Source organism: Dermacentor albipictus, chromosome 5 (genome assembly GCF_038994185.2).
Source record: "Dermacentor albipictus isolate Rhodes 1998 colony chromosome 5, USDA_Dalb.pri_finalv2, whole genome shotgun sequence".
Lineage (NCBI taxonomy): Eukaryota > Metazoa > Arthropoda > Arachnida > Ixodida > Ixodidae > Dermacentor > Dermacentor albipictus.
Window position 1 is genome coordinate 130,034,442 of NC_091825.1, and position 18,682 is coordinate 130,053,123.

An 18,682-nucleotide genomic window follows, 5' to 3' on the forward strand; every position below is an offset into this window, starting at 1 on the left:
CGTGTAACGGGGCTGCCACGTGGCGAGTGCGTATAGACGACAAGGCGTGTCGTTCGTTTTGTTTCACTTCGTTTTCTCGCCCCCACCGCTTGTCGCGGTAAGAACACGGGACGCATGCCAGATGTACCGCAGATGCGCGATTTTTACTCGTACGATAAGCGTAAATGTAAAAGAATAAGAAAAGAAAAGGAAAACGAAAAAAAAAGTTTCAGCGAACACTGCACATGGCACATGACAGGCAGCCTGATCACATGCGCAGAATTTTGTGAAGTGCTAATGTTTCAGTAAAAAAAAAAACGCGCATAACACTGGCGTAATTTGCATGCAAGAAGAAGCGAAGCTGCATTTCGTACTGACTAGCGCGCCATCCTTTATACAGGCACTCTTTCTTGTGTTGATATATTAGCTATTGTAGTAAAAGTTGCGTGGTATCAAGCTATCAGCTGCACTCGTTGATTATTTTTTTTATCTCGTTCAGACTCGTTCATTGAACGAGGAGTGGGGAGACACATGGGGCGCCCCGTGGGAGGATAACCACGTGATTTATTCATCCGAAGTTATGTAGCAACACTCACAACAGCAGTTCGCAAGCCTTCCTAAAAATAGCGTGGCCTGATTTCGAACGTAATGTTAGCCGCTGCAATTTCGCGATCAAAGCTGAACAAAAGTACGCGAACACTAACCTGCGCAGCGTACGTCTACAGCAGATATCGACAGCCTTAATTTGAAAAGAAAGAAGTGCTTAACGCGTTCAAATGAGCCAACTTTCTTTAGCTCTCCCCAAACAGCACTTACATGCGGAAGTGGTTAGAGTGGCCTCGTATACTTTGCTACCATGGAACGACTAAACTGTCTCTGCCGCATTGTCGCAAACGGCACACGGTCGAGCGAGCGGTCGCTGGGCCACTAGAGAGCGTTACAGTGTTGCCGAATAGGAAACGACAGATTTTGCGAAGACATCATACTCAGACGGGGAGGATGGTCAGCCGTGCGGGAAACAAACAAACACACACACACACAACACACACACACACACACACACACACACATATATATATATATATATATATATATATATATATATATATTCTATGGCAGAGAGCTCAACGTGAGCTGAGAAGCCGGGACAGAGGGAGCACTAGGATGCGGAAGATGCTGCATGGCGAGGATAGGAGCAACGTACACGCCTCTCTCTCTCTCTCTCTCTCTTTGCGTCACAGACGCTTGCGCCCGTTCTTTGTGAAGAGGGGTAGAGATGGACGAATGACGCGAGTGAGGATTTGAACCCGCGGGTGGCCAACGACACCATAGGCGGCGGCTTCCCGGAGAGCCGTAATTGCGTCCCCCTCCCTCTCCCTTCGTGGCCGCGACCTGAGCACGTCGGGGTCCGCCGCCTGCACACACGCGTCGTTCAAGCGCGATGTTGCTGCCGCAGAATTCCAGGTCGGCTATCCATACCAGATAATCCTCCCCCTTTACTCTCCCCTCCCCCGGAACACTTCTCCATCAAGCCCTCCCCCCGCTACTCCTCCCTTTTTTTCCAGCCAGGCTTCCCTACTTTCTCTTTTGCCAGACTGTCGCGAGCACACTCCGGCGGCGCCATTGTCGCGTGTCGCTTGGGGGACGCCGAAATGTACGCCGGCCGTTGTGTGTGTGTGTCATAGGACGCCGCCCTGCGTGCCTGATGCATTAGCGTTCTCGAAAGGCGCAGTACAGCATTCTACTCCAAGCTTCACGCGTTCTTTTAATGTGTCGCTAATGAATAGAACGGTTTGGCCTGCCAAAGTATTAGGCTTCGTTTTTAAATTGATTATCTGCATGGAAGGTGGTCGTTCTGCAATGACGTCATTTGGTCACAAATGATCAAAGGGGTCCAGGAATACCGTTCGCGTTGCTTGTTTTGTGAGAAAGCCCGGCCAAACACTTCGAGACAGAGCTAGTGATAGTTCTTCATGTGTACTTCAGATTTAGCTCTCGGTCTGCAAGAAAGGGAGAGAGAAAGAGAGAGACATCAAAAAAAAAAGGCAATGTAGTGAGAGAAAGTACGTAGTGATAAGAACACAGGTTAGCAAGTGTTTTATTCTCGATCGATCACTTCGTTGTTCTTTTAGAGTCTTTAAATTTCGCTTGTCCTTTAGCAGGTCGAAAAGCATAGGTAAGCGATTGGCTTTCTTAAGCAGAAATGCACCGTAACGCTCCAAGTCGGGATGGACCTTACATCTGCGAAGTCGTAATTACGAGAAAGAATTTTCTTTTCGGTAGGCTTTTCTGTTTCGCTGGTTGAAAGTAAAAACTCCTCATGCTGGGAGTATAGGCCCACTGTTACGATTTCCGTTCAGAAAGCTCATTTGTCCGATAAAAGAAAGTATGTGCACAACTTTCACGGTTGCTTGCTTAAAAAAAATTAATTGGGCTTAGAACTATATAAATCGTTAGAGAGAAATTCAGGCTGAAGGGGTGCAAGGCAGATTGAAGAATGCAAGGTAATTAATGGAATCGGAAGGTGTTTGCATAAATGGTCTTTGACTCCTTACTTATATTTCAGAAGTGGTTGTGAAGGCCTAAAACACCTTCAGCTAAGATTTCGCAGGAGCATTACGTACGATTTACACACAAACAGACAAAAATGAAAAAAAAGTACAAAAATGAAGAGAAGCTGCTTCTCGCCGATCTGGCATTATGCGAAGGATTCTCATGATTCTGTCGGGAAATCATTATGCGACTCGAACAATCGACAAACGATTAGTTTTCCATTAACTGCCAAATTTTGCTCCTTGTATTATTGCTTCGACTGTCCGACGGCATAAAATGTTAGCTCACCTTTCACGTTCCTCTGCCACCCTGCAAACTGCGTCTATTCGAACACAGGAGAACCATAGTTTCGTGTAACCCTCCTGCTTTCTCTCGCTCGCGAACATTATCTGATTTCCCGGTTTCTCGCATTTACAGAGACAAAAGCAAGAGCGCGGAATGGAAATAGGGAGAGAGAGAGAGGGAGGGAAGAAGATAGATGGAACGACACTAATGTGAATGAAAGGCGTGTAACGCTTGGCCCTCTGTTCGGTTGTCCCTCATTGAGTCGCCCCTTTCAGACGAATCGCAACTAGCCATGCCTCTTGGTTCCGGCTCTGACCGCTAACACTTCTTCCCCTCCCCCACCTTGTCGCATGTAGTTTGCACTGACCACGACAACGAAGAGGCGGCTCGAGCTCAGTCGAGAGCATGCCACCGAAAGCGCGCCCTCCACGGGGCGCACTGCTGCCCAAGCGGTATGCCAGCTTGCCGCTAGTCCAGGCGGCACGAAGTTACTACAGACACGCAAGTACAACGTCTCGCACGCAAACAGCGACAGTGGTGGAACAGGCGCTCGTGTCAGCGTGAAAACAGCCGCCACTATACAGGGCGACCGAGGTCCAGCGGGGGAGCGGGCACATGGCTTGCAAATATCTTGCCCGACGTTGGCGGGAGGGCAGGGTGAGAGTAGCAGGCGGTGGGGGGAGGGGGTGAGGCGACAGGCGATGGCCGGTGCTCCCGGGAGAGATGTTGTGTTCATGCTCCGGAGGATCGGGATGAGGGGGCGGTGGCGGGAGTAGCAAGAGTCGAAGGCGACGACATCGATCCGGGTCCGGCGTGGCGTCGCTGCCGAGCTGGACACCTGCTGGAAGGCGGCGTGCCTGACGCGATAGCGGCGCGCTGGTCGCTTGCTCGGACACGCGTGGGCGTATGAGCGATCACGAGCGTGCGGTGTGCGCCGGTGTGCGTTCAGTGTGCACCAGTGTGCGCTATATGGTGTGCATCGATGACGACCCCACGGACGGTGACGCTTAGGGTATGCGTAGACTGCGCACCAGAGAGCGCTCTCGTTCTTATACATGTTTCACGCATAAATGGGCATGATCAACGAAGGCAATATGTTGGAAGGAGAACGAGCGCGTTTATGCAGACACGGACTTGCGCTTGCACGCGAAAACGCAGTGAAGTGTGATGGCGGTTTCTTTGAAGTTTCTAAACTATCTAGCGCTGGCTTCTTGAGTGAGTTAAAGAAGGAGGAACTATGACCTTAACGAGGCTGCGAGAGAATGGCGCTTCGAAAGATGTCCATTTTTCATTATTTAAATATTTAAATACTTGTTTAACACGACGGCGGACACGTAACGTCGTATACCTATAGAAAACCGCAGAAAAGTACCCCCGATTTTTATACATTGAGGCGCCATGAACGTTGGAGCTGAAAATGTGGAAATTAGTAATTTCATGGAAGTACTGTTTTTTGTATGCCTTTGCAGAAGTACACGCAAAGGTTGCAGAAAATTATAGGTCGATCTGAGTGCAACGCGAGCAGATCTACACGACCTTTGTGCATTATCATAGCTTTAGCAGTCAGATAATTCTGCTCACTTCTTCGATATATCTTGAGGTTGCTTCTACAATATTCGTTTTACTTGTATTAAAAGTATCTGTTCGCATGTTCATCTTAATGCAGCACGGTATGGTAACGCCATGCGCACGTTGAAGGAGAGCTGGAGCAGTAACTTAAGCTACGTACACCGCGGCGTGAGTGATACCTTTTACACAATTTATGTAGTGCATGTCACTTACTATACTGCCTATTTCATGTTTAACCTATGCGTTTTTAGACGTTAGCATCACCCTCACCCAGACGAGCTGGTGGGGCAAAAGCGAATAGGACATATAAAGAACTATACACAAGATAAACGGAACATTTGCTGAAAAAAGCACTACAGTGCAATATTTGCTTTATGAATTTCGCAATTATTCAAGTAATACTGGCACCATAAAGATGACTAGCTCTATGAAATTTATTGCTTGGCGAATCTTGGAGGCTCACGCACGCACAAGGATTGTTGCATGCGCGGTACATACGTGATTTACAGGTTTCTATGACCCAGTCATTAGGTTAGACATACTGCTCGGTGAAGTACCTCGGTCACGGTGCATTATTAGTCCATTACATTCCTTCACGTTTATAGCCGTGGTCATACGAGCGACAATTGTCTACAACACGCCTCTTCAAGCGCAGCGGAATGTTCACCCGCAATGCACTGGTGCATCGCGGTGTTGACTAATTAAGCAGCGACATCGTTGTTACAACCAGGCCGTTTCACTTAGCGCAACGGTTGTTGCATTATTTCTCGCAGTGAACATAATGTTTCTTTCAAGTCATTACTAGGACTCGCCTCCATTTGTTTCTCTGTGATCGGTGGGACGTTGCGTATGAAATCTTCGATCATGTCCTCGGCCTCTTCGTCTCGCAGGGGAGAAACTTTGGCGCAGAGAACACAGCGAACATATGACTGACAGCTTAAGATAACGCTTTAAGATGGCTTGGCACCGAAGTAGCATAATGCCGATCGTCTGCCACCTCCTAACGATTACTGCTACGCATTTCAAGGCGCCGCTGTCATACGCAATGAGAAGTTTGGCTTCTTGGCACGCTTTAAAAAAAAAAGGAAACAAATTGTGCAGGAGTGAACTGCGGCGCATTGCGTATAGAAATTCAGAAGTCCTCATACCGCCCGAAGTTCTGTAGCCCCAGTATAATCGCTCTTAGCCACAATTAAAAACGTTTCTGGTCTTTTGCACCACTTCCACCGACTGCCCCGTTTTACTACCGTGTTTCCTACAGTTCCATTCTTTCCGTCACTGCCCTTGCGTCACAAAAATGACACACCGGGAACTCAGTGCAGTCCACGTACTGCGCGGCGGGCTGCTGCGTCGCGACGACTTGATCTCTCACGTCGTCACGGCCCACCAGACGCGACGTATACAGCACCGAGGAGCCAAATCGAGAGCAGAAAAAGAGGATGGGATTGGAGGAAGGGAGGGGGGGGGGTTCCAGCAGTATACGAGGCACGGAAGTTAAAGCAAACCAGGGAGGTGTGGCAGGAGGGCCCAAACATGCATCGTATACATAGCGCGCGTAGTATAAACACCGCTCGGACACATGCACGCGCTGACATATCCGGGGCAGCGCCCCTGCCACGCCACCGCAGTCGCGCGACACAAGCGGGGGCGAGAGCCGAAGGGGTACGGAGCAGGGGCGGCAGCGAGCTGATGTTTTATGCATGGCGCTGCGAAAAAGGCGCCACACGCCTCTGGCGACGGTGGCGGCGGCGAGGAAACCAAGGGACGCGTCGGCCGCGGCTGCACAGCCGCTGCTGTTGCTGCTGCTGCTGCTGCTGCTGCTACAGCCGCGTCGGAGAGCGAAAGCCGACCGGAGGGCAGGGGGTGGCGGGGCGGAGCCTCGAATCAACACGGCGGCGACGGCACACACAAGGGCCTGACTCGCTTCGGGGACCGATCAATAGGGCACCGATGCAGCAGCCGCTGCTGCCTTGCCTGTCTCTTCGCGTGCTCTCTCTCTCTCTCGTACTCACCCCCGCTGCTGTGCTGCACCTTTGCCGCCTACGACACCGCCAATGCCGCCGCCGCCGTCGCCGCTGCGTTATGGATACGACTTGCTCGGTCGCAGAAGCCGTCGCCGCCGCCGCCGGGACGCGATAATTTCGGATACGACGTTCGAACCTCCCACCCCCCCCCCCCCCTCTCTCTCTGTCGGGCTCTTTCTTGCAAGCACACTCGCCCCCTCCCTCCCCTGCCCGTTTCTGCCTGGCGTTTGGGGTCGATCAACGCGAAGGCACGAAGCCGCGCACGGCAATCACACACGGGTGCGCGCTGACCACGAAGCGCACGCCGGCGGCGAGTGGCCATAGAAAAGGCGAGAAGAAAGACGGGCGTGATCGAAGAAAAGGAAACTTTTTTTTTTCTTGAGGCCAGACGTGGCCGAAGGCGCCACTCGGGGCAGTTTGACGCGTGAGAATGAACGCATGCTTTCACTCGGAATAATGAAATGCTGTAGCGCCACAGCTAATTTTTTTGTGAAGTATATTGATGCAGATTGGCTGCTGTATGTACTACTGCCTGATGCCGTGGCAACCGTACAGTTCACGATGCAATTGCATCCTCTGTTAAGTTCTCACTGTCTCCTCGGCGACACATTCCGATGAGAAATATTGAGTTAGGCAATAAATAGACTTATACATTGGAAACATCTGGAATTCGAAATAACTCATTCTTGTATTGCAGCTCATAAATGACGCAAAAAGCAACGATACATCGCGACACCACCTTAATACTCTCATAATAAGTCTCGCGACGTCGCAATCAACAACGTCTGCTCGGTGCAGGGAGAAGCTTTAAGGGAAAGGCAAGGTTAATAAGTTGAGCCCGGATGGCTACCTTGCTCTGGGATAATATAAGTTCCCACCATGCATGCATGCGCATGCACAAGCGCTTCAACGTTCAGTCAGTCACAAGCGGTCCTGTATAGATTGGTTGATTTCAAGGAAATGCAGCTAAATGATAATCAATGAGCAATCGTTACATTGTATTCGAAAGCACGCCAAAACTCATTCCGGCGAAACTTTCGAATTTACAGAACGCAAAAATGCCGAGACACGTGAAAATACAGTCAAATCCGTGACGCTGCAGTAATGCCTCCGGCTCGGCGATTTGACAGCGAAATTCAGAAAGGGAAAAGCTTGCCTATTTTTCCCGCTTAATCAACGACATTCAATAGAAGAGAGCACGCACACACCCACGCACACACACACGCAAACTATAACGTATGGAATACTACTTTTGAAAGCATCGTCAGCGGATTCAAGCAGTGGTGTCAAGCAGCCTTGAACTAATGGTTTCCTGTGACGCCAAACAGAAATTCTAATTTCTAATCCTTTTATCGCGGCACATAATGGTAACACGTACATAATGCCCGTACACAGAAGCACAAATGCTAGAATGTTATAAACATTCCAATCGCCCCGACATTTGCCTGTAAAGCTTCGCAACCCTATCCACAGCATCTATGCCATGTTAATGGCGCTGCAGTGTCCACTCCCTGGGCTATTTTCTTTCGTTCGCCGAATATACAAACATGGAGTCGCCACGACAGAAGTGGCCTGACGGCGACCATTGCCACAACCACTTACCTCTTGCACAAGCGCTTGTCGTCATTGTAAGCTTCTCAAGCAGAGGCATGGAAGCCATCTCTCGCTACGTAACGTGTTGGTTGTTGCGTGAGGCTAGGTTAGGTTAAGTTGCCGCTAACCAAAACCACTTTCGAGGCTGGTAGAGAACGACGCTCCCGTTCGCTGCGAATGCACGGTGGGCAGCCGGCCGCGTTCGCATAGCTAAAGCTTCGCACAGCAACACGCAAAGCACAGGAGAGGAGCCCCGGAGCATGGTATATACACGACAACGCGGTGTGCCGAGCGATGCGACACGTCGCCCTGCTGCTCGGCAGCAGCGGCGTCGACCCGGTCGTCCGCAGGCCGCAGGAGCGCACGAGCGCGCGCGAAGGCGGCTTCATTCATCCGGTAATCAAGTTAGCGCCACGACAGCCTAATGAGCGGCCCTGTTTACCTAGTCCTAGGTAGGGAAACGGAAAGGGGAAAAAAGGGGGAGCTCCCCTCCTCGGCACGGCCGAACAGGGAGCGCTCACGCCGCAAACGCGGGCGCACTGCTGCAGGCCTTGTGTTCGGTATAGGCCTTTCCTTGTTGTCCCTTTACCCGAGCATCCCCTTTCGGCGCTCTTCCCCCTCTCTCTCTATCCCTCCTCGCACTCCTTTCTATCCCTTCACTCCCCTTTCGGCGACTTGGCTGCATGCACGCGTAATTCCCGCAGCGGCCACCGCCGAGTTATCGAGCGCGGCGATCTGCGTTGCCACCGGTCGGGCATTAATCTGCGAGCCACACTCGTATTTCGTGCGCCGCCCCCGGACCCTGCCTGTCTATGCTGCGCGCTATTTCGTTATAGCGTTTTTGCTGGTTTCCCTTCCGCGCTTCCCTTTGACGTGTACGCGTTTCGTTGTTTGAGTTTCCGAGCGCGCCCGAAGGCGGCTGGTATATCGGTTTCACGCCGGAACGAAGTTGTGTTCGTCAGCGAGCCCGTCTGTCTTCCGCGGGCAGCCACTGGTGGGCTCGCTATATATATATATATATGTATAGGCCGAGTCTGTGAGTGCAGTGGAGGGAAATGTGTGTCCTTTAGTAGAGGAATCGGACGCATATGGTACGCACCAAATCATTTTTTTTTTAAATTCGCAAGTGCGCTTCTCCACAGTGCAGACATTCCGCCGTGTTATGGCGACACTGATCGTTGTTCAAACGAAAACGAAACGTGAGATTAACCTCCCACGTGGCTTCATCACGGGAGCCCACCGTGTACATTTTCCGCCACAAAACAAGTAAGAACTGCGCCCATAAGACCTGACAAGGAAAAATTGGCTACACCGTCCTTTTCCTGGCAGTGCAAAAAAGTTAACTGTACAATTGAGAAAGAAGAAGTGCTGCGGCATCAAGGGTGTCTGAATAGTTCTCGTTTGTTCTAAAGGGGTACATTTTAGGCGAGCGAAAATGAACCAGTTCGTCCGTTCCACGCGAATATTTGTGTTTTGTCTCTGACGTATCTGTCAATGGCGGTTTGAAATGCGCAATTGAAAGGATGTCGGTATGCGCTCAAAAGCAAGAAGAAGAAGAAGACAAAGTAGTGTTATCGGGTGGCATACGTGCGCGTTAGCATTGAGAGAATAATGAGATGCGAGCAGAGCACAACTACGAAATTTGCGTCGGACGACTGCAGCATAGCATATTTTTGACGCCTTTCTGGTGTGGCGGTGGGCGACGCCTTCCTTTTACGATGAGGGATGACGGCGTTGCAATCCACAGTTGAAGAGAAAGAGATAAACGGAATGGGAAATGCAGGGAGGTTAACTGGATAATATTCTGGTTTGTTACCCTGCATTGGGGGAAGGGTCCACGCCTTACGCCGTGGTCCCTACGAGCAACTATACCCCGTTTCATACATCAGGTGCAACGCTGTGGAAGTCCGGTCACCAAAATTTATCGCTCTGCGCGATCCCGTCTATGCTTCGCTGTGCGCCAGGAGGCGTTTTCTAGCGCGGGAATGCACGTGAGGCTGCCGGGACGGCTAACGAAAAGAAACAACAAAACGCAAATTTATTTAAAACAACGTGTTATCAGCCGTATGAGTACACCGTTTGTTTGTTTGTTGGTTTCTAAGAGTAAATTCTTTCTTTCCTTTATTCAAATCAGTTTATATAAAGAAAATTTTCACGAAAAGCGGGTCAAGGAACACCGAGCTATTTCTGAGTGCGAACGCAGCCACTGCAAAAAGTATCTCTAGCTTCCACAGCGTTGCACCTTATGTATGAAACGGAGTAGAGTGTTACAAGCCCGAGAGCTCCACACTTGAAGTATGTCTAATGTGGATCTATCTAGAAACGTCGATACTGAAATGTGGCGTATTTGAGCCATTACAAATGAAAGGTGGACACCACACGACGTGAAGTGGACGCCACCTCCCTGCGCGAGGTCGTGCCGAAAATTTGCCCCACGTATGGTTTGCGTTTCACAAATCTGCGTAATTTCAACCCGCACGACGTCTAGACGTAGAAATCGCGACGCAGAACCAATTCCACTTGTCTACTACAAAGAACGCGTTAAAAAAAAGCAAAATCAAGGAAACACGGCATCCTCGCTCAGCTTCGTCGCCCGTCCCGCCTGTTCTCGCTCTGAATCGCAAAAACACCTCCAAAGCCCGATTCACACGAAACGCCGCGAAACGCCGCGCACCCTCATCAAGATTTGCAAAAGCCTCCAGAGCGCGGATGCAGCGGCGGCTTCGATATGGATGAGCGATTGGCGCTAAGTAGCCCGGGCCACCCGGATCGCTCTCGCAGGCCGGCGCTCACGCACTAAACTCTCTCCAACCAGCACGCACGCATCAAAACACACACACGAAGGCGCCAGCTCAACACCGATTCTCCACAGCGCGCGCAAGCATGCTCGAAGGCCTCGGGGTCGCCCTCGGTTGCCGGCACCCTGGGCTACACCCTCTCTCCGCTCTGCCGTGCTTTTTCCTGCCACCCACATGGCGAAAGAAGAAGAAGCGTCGTGCGGTTTACTGTGGCCGGCCCCCTTCTGGCCAGGAACAAAAGGAACCGGCAAATTACGCGCCCGCAGCGTAGCCACCACGCACACGCTAACGCGCAAGCCATCGTGCATGCATCGGCAGCGTGTGTGCGGATGTGCGTAGCACACGAGTGGTTCGTAGAATGCGCAACCGATGGCTCCCCGCAACCTCTCCTCTCACCTCCCCTCCCCCACACTTCCTTCCCCCAGGCGTGCTCGCTGTGGCTAATCTCAGCTCAGCCCTGGGTGCACGAACGTGTGTGGTGTGTGCATGTGTATACAGAGCGTACGCCGGACCGATATCGAAGCTGGCGATCTTTCCTCTGATAAGTAGTCCCCGCTAGATGTTTCGTCGATAGATGACCCTCCTTCGCGAACTCGTCAGGTTAACGGCTCTGCGCCGGGCCTGCACGCACACGCGTACGTTGGCCCTCCTCCGGTGCATGTTTATTTTGTGCGTGCGGTATATACTCCTTGTACGTATATACCACAGTGCTATTCGCTCTGCGTAAACCGTTTCCTCGTTACAGACATTTACTTCGTTGATACTATTTGCTTCCTTCCCGGGCTTCCACGGGCCTTCGCCCGCCGCCCGCGCTTATGGTAATGTTCGACCTTTCAGGCTGCCGTGTGCTCGAACGTCTCGAGCAATTGCTCCTTTGTCTTATCTCGGGATGCGAAAGTGCGGCAATTGGACTTTGCGTTGTTGTTATTTCCGGCGCGTACGGAGGCGCACGTCCGCCTGCAGCAATCTGAACGAGGGTCAAACGAAATGGAATCATGTAGTGAAGTTCTACGCAAGCCAAGAGCCGTCAGGGTGTACCGGTCGAGATCACGCGACTACGTCACGAAATGCACGAAAACGCGCAGAGGAGAGCTGCAGACATTTGTTTCGAGTAGACCTGCCTGCCACAAAGTGTATTCGCGTTTAGCGAAACGACGCATTAGACGTTTTCCAGTCACCAGAAATATGTTGCGTTTCTAACGGTACATTTCTTTTAAACACGAACAACTGCAACCGATGTTAGTTTTTATCTGCTTAGATCCCGCATGCTCCCTTCATACAGTAGCTCTCTCGGTTTTTACCTTATCATCACGAATATCTTTTTCCCATCTTTTCGTGTCTTCAGACATAGCTGGGTGATTTCTAGGCGTACTGACGGCAAACTGGTCCTGGACAAACTTGCTGGGTGGTCTAGCTGGTGGCGTAAGACGAGAGGGCGACAAAAAAACCTCATAATTACGCGAGATAACGCCGGGAATAGGCCACAGTTGGCATAATACTGGATAAACGTAAATAACCGGCTTCGCAACCATAGCGGAGAAACGCACATTGTTTGTTACTGTCTCAGAATCGAGCACGTGGCGGGTTCCCCAGGCCCACTAAAAAAAGATGCCGGACTCGAATCTTTTGATTTGGAAATGACGTTTACGTTCTTCGCATTTAGCGATAACATCTGAGCGCGCAAATATAATGGATATTTCTTCCGGTCCATAGTAGTTTAGTGACCATTTGTAAGGATGAATTACTCAGCTGACATTTATGGAAGTCGTGCGATGAATATAAATGCTCATGACTTTCGGTCCGAAGCAACTTAAGTGTTTTATATTTGGCAGGCTTCGGCAATTGCACGTTACACCTTCAAAAAAAATGCAGGCCCGTGTGTAGACTGCTTGAAAACATGTCTTAAATCTGGAAAGCTGAAATGAAAATCCCAATGAATTCCTGTGTTAAGCTTTAAATATGAAGTGCTATGCATTCAACAAAAGCAATTTATAATAATAATAATAATAATAATAATAATTATTATTATTATTATTATTATTATTATTATTATTATTATTATTATTATTATTATTATTATTATTATTATTATTATTATTATTATCATTAGTTATGGAAACAGAACCACACAGAGGAGACAGGGAGGGAGCAAGCTGGCAGCTGCCACCGAGAGGGGCACAACGCCCGCCTACTCTTTCGGGAAGAGGGAATGAAAAGAGGAAAAGAAAATAGAAAACAATGAAATAGGAAAGAAAATAGGAAATAAACAAATGACGGAGACACAGACAAAATAAAGTAGGAACACGGAAAGAATGTCTATGAAACGGGAGGCCAAATCATTTTTCTGGATGAAAGTTAGCAAGGCTCTATGGCCTGGTCGCGTTGAGCAGCACTCCCTCTCAGAAACAGGCAATCGTTAAGGGTTCTACACTTGAGTGTAATCAGTCCATATTCCTTTAATTAGCAATCCACGTCGTGTGACGAATGCGGGACACTTCAATATAAGGTGTTCAAGTGTCTCGCAGGAGCCACAAAAGCAAACGTTTGTTTTTCGTAACACACTGGGCACAAGCGCGCCTAATAGGTGCGTCGTGTGCTGCAGTGACAAAAGTGTTTTCACGTGCCCAATCTTAATCCGGACATTTGTTTCCTCGCAGGCCAACAGCAACAGTTGAGGGCGTTCGCAAGTGCGTTCGGTCAACGACCTCCGTTTCTGGACCCGCTACGCGAATGGGATCACCTTCGGAGGAAAACGGCCGAGCAGTGGGCGCTGGAAATCCCACGGAGGATACCCGGTGCAGGAGCCCACCACGGTCGGTATCACTGTCAGTATAGGCAACACGTCCCTCCATCCCGTGCCCATCCCCTTCTCAACTGGCAAGCGCACAGATGTACACACATGTACGCAAGCACGCACACACATGTATATACACATGCACACAAACACGCGCACGCACGCACGCGCTGTACTTCGGGCCACGTAACTTCACGAAAAACATAATCGGCGTGAAGAACCTCACCCGCTCAAGCCGTTCGCACTCGCGTTTTTAACCACGCGGGGCTGAAGATTAAGACGAATTGGCGTCAAATTACGGGTGCACTGACGCTGAACGAAGTGATTCATTAAAAAAAAAAGAACAATGTGAAGGAGGCACAGAGAACAGCCATTACCGAACTCGCTAGGGCTGAACGGCCCACGGTTGATGTACGTTAGGTTTCGCCCTAGCTCTTAGAAACTCCAAGGCAAACGCCAGTCGACAGAAGGTTTACAAGGAAAATGAATGGGGGTGTACTTAGCCTTGCCGGCCAGGCATGTAATATGAAGCACGGATAGCTGCTATAGGGTGCATCGCTGCGACTCTTCCACCGCGAGATATGCCGCAGGGAATTTTCGCCACACTGGAGGTGGTCTTGTTTACTTAAAGGATATCTTATATCACCCAATTGCTGCATGGGTGTTTTTAAACATTTAGGCGCATGTGGTTCGTTTTATTATGAGTGTGACTGCCTGAGAGAAATATTTAATGGAACGAGCTGCCCCGTGTACGCCAAGCTGCTTCTTGTCAGGCAAGCACTAGCCTGTATACGTCAGACTTCGTTTTCTCACTGACAAAGCTATAATTTGTACAACGCCGTTTGATATTCTCTTTTTTACGACCAAGATTAAGTAATAAGGACATATTGGGCATCAAATCCCTGTTCAAACGATTTACACGACTGGAAGTTTCAAAACTGCTTAATTTGTCGTCTCGCTACATAAAACAATCCGCTTAGATGCATAAAGAGTCGAAAAATATTTTTCTTCGTAAAGTCAGTGTCATTCTTTCTTCTTTCATCATTTGCGACAGGAAGGTGCACGAAGCTATCAAAGCGGCAAATAAGTTATAAGAAACCTGTATAAACATGTCATATTACAGTCCCAATCTCATAGAATCAGACCTTAGGCCTGATTTCAAGGTAGTAGTATATATATATATATATATATATATATATATATATATATATATATATATATATATATATATATATATATATATATATATATATATATATATATATAGAGAGAGAGAGAGAGAGAGAGAGAGAGAGAGAGAGAGAAATGGCCACCTTACATGTCCTAGAACCGCTGCTCACATGATCGTCAATGAACCATGCACCGATGTGCGAGAGGCAGTCTTCGCCAAAATCGCGCGTGACATACTGCGCTATTATCTAGGGGAGTGAAATTGGGGCACGAAGAAAGGAACAAACAAGTCATCGTCGCGGAGTAACACGGTTGTCGCCGCAGCGCACTGTGTACCGCGTCTCGGTTGCGACAGACGGCAACGCCACGCCGCTCCAGGTTGCGGCGGGCTTCTCCTCGGTCACCTACGACGGTCGCCGAACAGCGGTGCTTGTACATGCGCAGACGGGACGCATAAACCTGCGCGAGCGAAAACGGCCGGCTTCGAAACTTCCTTTGTGAGAGGAGGAAGCGCTCTGGATTCAAAGCTGCAAAGGGGCAGGACGAGCGAGAGACAGAGAGAGAGAACAAAAGAAGTTCGTAGAAGGAGGGGAGGAAATCGTTCGCGGTGGGTGGGAGTGGTAGGCGGAGTGCAGTGGCCAGGGCATGTAGGCCATGAGGTCTCCTGGAGAGGTTGAGGCTGGCCCGACTACAGCTGTTGGGGAGGGGGGGGGACGCGAGGAGAGAGTGTACACGGAGGGGAGGGGCGCACACGAAATGTCGCCCCTATTGGTATCAGGAGCGTCGTTGCGTACGCGGCGCAACGGGCGCTCGAAGCGCAGGGGAAAACCGGCGAGTGAGAGAAGGAGATAGAGATATCAAATGCAGCCATACATCCTACGATATACAAACAGGCATTCACGCACAAAAATGCATGGCGCGTACTTCTCTGGGTCGGTGTAACACGCACACACCTACTATGCTAGCGCTTCTGCACGCCTTTCTTCGCGCTCCAAAGTGAAAAGCCGTGTTTTACATCATCGGCGAGTTGCGCATAGCGCGGCGGTCTGCCGAGAGGGAGTCGGAGGACTCCGTGTAGCCCTCCGCGCTGCAGGTCGTGCAGCGCTGTATGGGACGTGTACATGGATAGATGCGTTGAGATGTTACACACGCTTGGGACGGAGCGATGTATACCGAGGTATAGGGCTCCAGGTCTTGGAGCGCATTTTGTCGCCCGCGAAACGCGACTTGATCGTTCGTAGACTGGGCTGGGAATCTACACGTGCATGGCGAGCGAGAGAGGAGGAGGAAATAAAGTGAGAGGGCAGGGATGTTAATGCATGCCCGCGAGAGCGGTGGGAAACGACAGACGAAGGCGGCCGTGTCGCCGATGGGTATAAATCCTGCACGGTAGCGGGAACAGCGCGTTACCGGATGTGCGTGTGTAAAGTGACTGTGTCAAACATGAAAGAGATGGTGAAATAGAGTGGAGACGGTGGTTCTTTGACAAAGAGTAAATGCGAATAGCAGGTACGCCTTGTGTATAACACATTAGTACGGGTAGGTCTTGTGTAACGCTTTACCTAGCGCTTTTACATGTTAGCTTAATGTGCCCGAGAAATAAAAAAAAGAAAATTGCAAAGCTATAGCTTTGAAACAGCGTGAGCTGTGCATGAGATACAACTGCTTCACGTCCCTTCACCGGCAGGAGGTAATTGTGAACAATAAGGCGAAGCTTTAAGCTCTTTTCTGTCAACACAAGCGTCCCCCCATGCGCATGGGTAGATTCATGTGAACTACACCTCGACATTTACTAACACAGCCTAGAAGTAGATCTGTTTCGTGTCCAGTTCTTAATTTTGTGCATTTTGAGCGTGTGAAAGCATCATGAATGAATCATGAAAGTGTATGGGCGCGCACAAGTGAGAAAAAGACAGAGCAAACAATTTGACTAGCATAACCAAGCAAAGAAAAAATGAAATGATTTTCTGTTCTTTCTTTTTTTTGCGCAGCCGCTTAGTCGGGGTCGCGAGCTGCGCTACATATGCGTGAAATTTCTGAAGCTCACAGAGAAAAGGCATTATTCTCCTTTCGCTTTGAGTAGTGGGAATAGCTGTCGAGGACGTGGAAAACTTTTTTTGTTAACAGAGAACTTTGAATGCAGATGTGCGAGTGCGCCATAAGGAGGATCGGAAACAAAACCGCTTTGCGAGACCTTCGCTTCAATCGAACAGCGTCTCAGGGATACCTCGGTACCCGTGCTCCACTTCGAATGGATGAAATGCGCAAAGTGGTCCTCTTCGCGCGTAGTTGTGACATTTGGGCTGCGGGTTCTCTTTCTACGGTTTGCAAAGACACCTGTAAAATAAGTAAGACATCAAACCGGTAGAACCGAAGAGCTATGTCAGCACAAAACGCTCGTGGCAACAACGCAGATCTTTCGACGTGCGGTTGGGCCATGCATTCGAATGCAGCGCGATGTGGTAGGGGCGGGGGTGGGGGGGAGGAGCGGTAAGGGGTGCACATGTTTTTTTTTGTTTTTTTTCCGTGTCGACTCGGATTGTGCCTCCAATCTGACACGGCCGGTGGGCTTGCCCGTCGCGCTCCTTTTCCTCTTGAGAGATCGAGGGAGCTTCCCTGCCCAGCAATGGAAGCACGGGTGTTGCGTTTTTCCATTCCATTTCATTTTGTACGACTTTGCCGCGCTGCATCCAACACACACAGTGCTATGCGCAGCTCCCGGACGGTGTTATTAATGCCGCTTTGAAGGGACGAGACTGACGCCACTTCGGGGTTCGAGATCTCGCCGAGGGAGCTGCGGCTGCTTAGATAAAAACAAACGCCGAAAGGCATCGAGCTGCAACAAACCCGATGGTTATGGCAATGGAAAAATGAGAGTTGAATGGAAAGTAGCCTGGCGGGACTTGCCTCGCGTGTATGAGTCGGGGAGCACGCGTGATTGTAAATAAGATTGCAGGAATCACGACTTTCCTTTCTCTTGTTTTCAGACGCTTACGAGTAACCGTTTCTTGCTCTGCTGTCGTTCTTTCCTGCCTATTTCTTATTTATTGGCGCGCCGGAAGCTCTAGATGCATGGAGAGGACTTGGTTTGACGTGAGTATAAGGTTAGCAGAGACAAGGCGAAGAAAGCAGGCACGCGTGTGGGGACTTCAGTTTGTTCTCTTCGCTTTGTTTGTTTTGTAATACATTTTAATTTGCGTGTTGTATTTCGTCTCCTAGAGTTCTACCTAGCTTTTGCTCTTCTGCTTTACAACACTGTGACTCAATGTTGTTTGCGCAAACAGTCTGCTCAATTAACGAAGACGAGAAATTAACAAGGTCTTTCTCTGGGGCACATATCACAAGATTTCTCCCTGTGTTTTTCCTAAATTTGAATACGTTTAGTGCTACACTTTATAGGCCATATGCAGCAGCCTGTACGAAAGTTTATGATGTCGCTGACTGTCACGGCCTCCTGGCTACACCTACATCTACATATGAAACAGTGTTTAATCCTTCGTTAGCCCGACATGTGATATAAACTCACTCACTCACTCACTCACTCACTCACTCACTCACTCACTCACTCACTCACTCACTCACTCACTCACTCACTCACTCACTCACTCACTCACTCACTCACTCACTCACTCACTCACTCACTCACTCACTCACTCACTCACTCACTCACTCACTCACTCACTCACTCACTCACTCACTCACTCACTCACTCACTCACTCACTCACTCACTCACTCACTCACTCACTCACTCACTCACTCACTCACTCACTCACTCACTCACTCACTCACTCACTCACTCACTCACTCACTCACTCACCACCTCTTCCTTCAGCCACAAAACTTACGCTGCGAACTTTTTTTGCAATAACAAAGAAAATAAAAGAATTCCCGAGAACGCATAGTCACATCAGATAGC

The 18,682-nt window shown here is 49.7% G+C and overlaps 2 protein-coding genes across 14 annotated transcripts in view; one reads left to right on the forward strand and one right to left on the reverse strand.

Annotated features, from left to right (window-relative positions):
* Positions 1–18,682, reverse strand: part of LOC135906374 (transcription initiation protein SPT3 homolog) — a 585,543-nt gene that overhangs the window by 244,615 nt on the left and 322,246 nt on the right. The gene's annotated exons all lie outside the window — the stretch shown is intronic.
* The window catches only part of LOC135906372 (runt-related transcription factor 2-like), a 138,056-nt gene that overhangs the window by 94,843 nt on the left and 24,531 nt on the right, over positions 1–18,682 (forward strand). For both annotated transcript variants that reach the window (XM_065437727.2, XM_065437728.2), the window contains exon 3: positions 13,459–13,614. In XM_065437727.2, the coding sequence (XP_065293799.2) occupies positions 13,459–13,614 (156 nt within the window). The remainder of the gene's footprint in view (positions 1–13,458; positions 13,615–18,682) is intronic.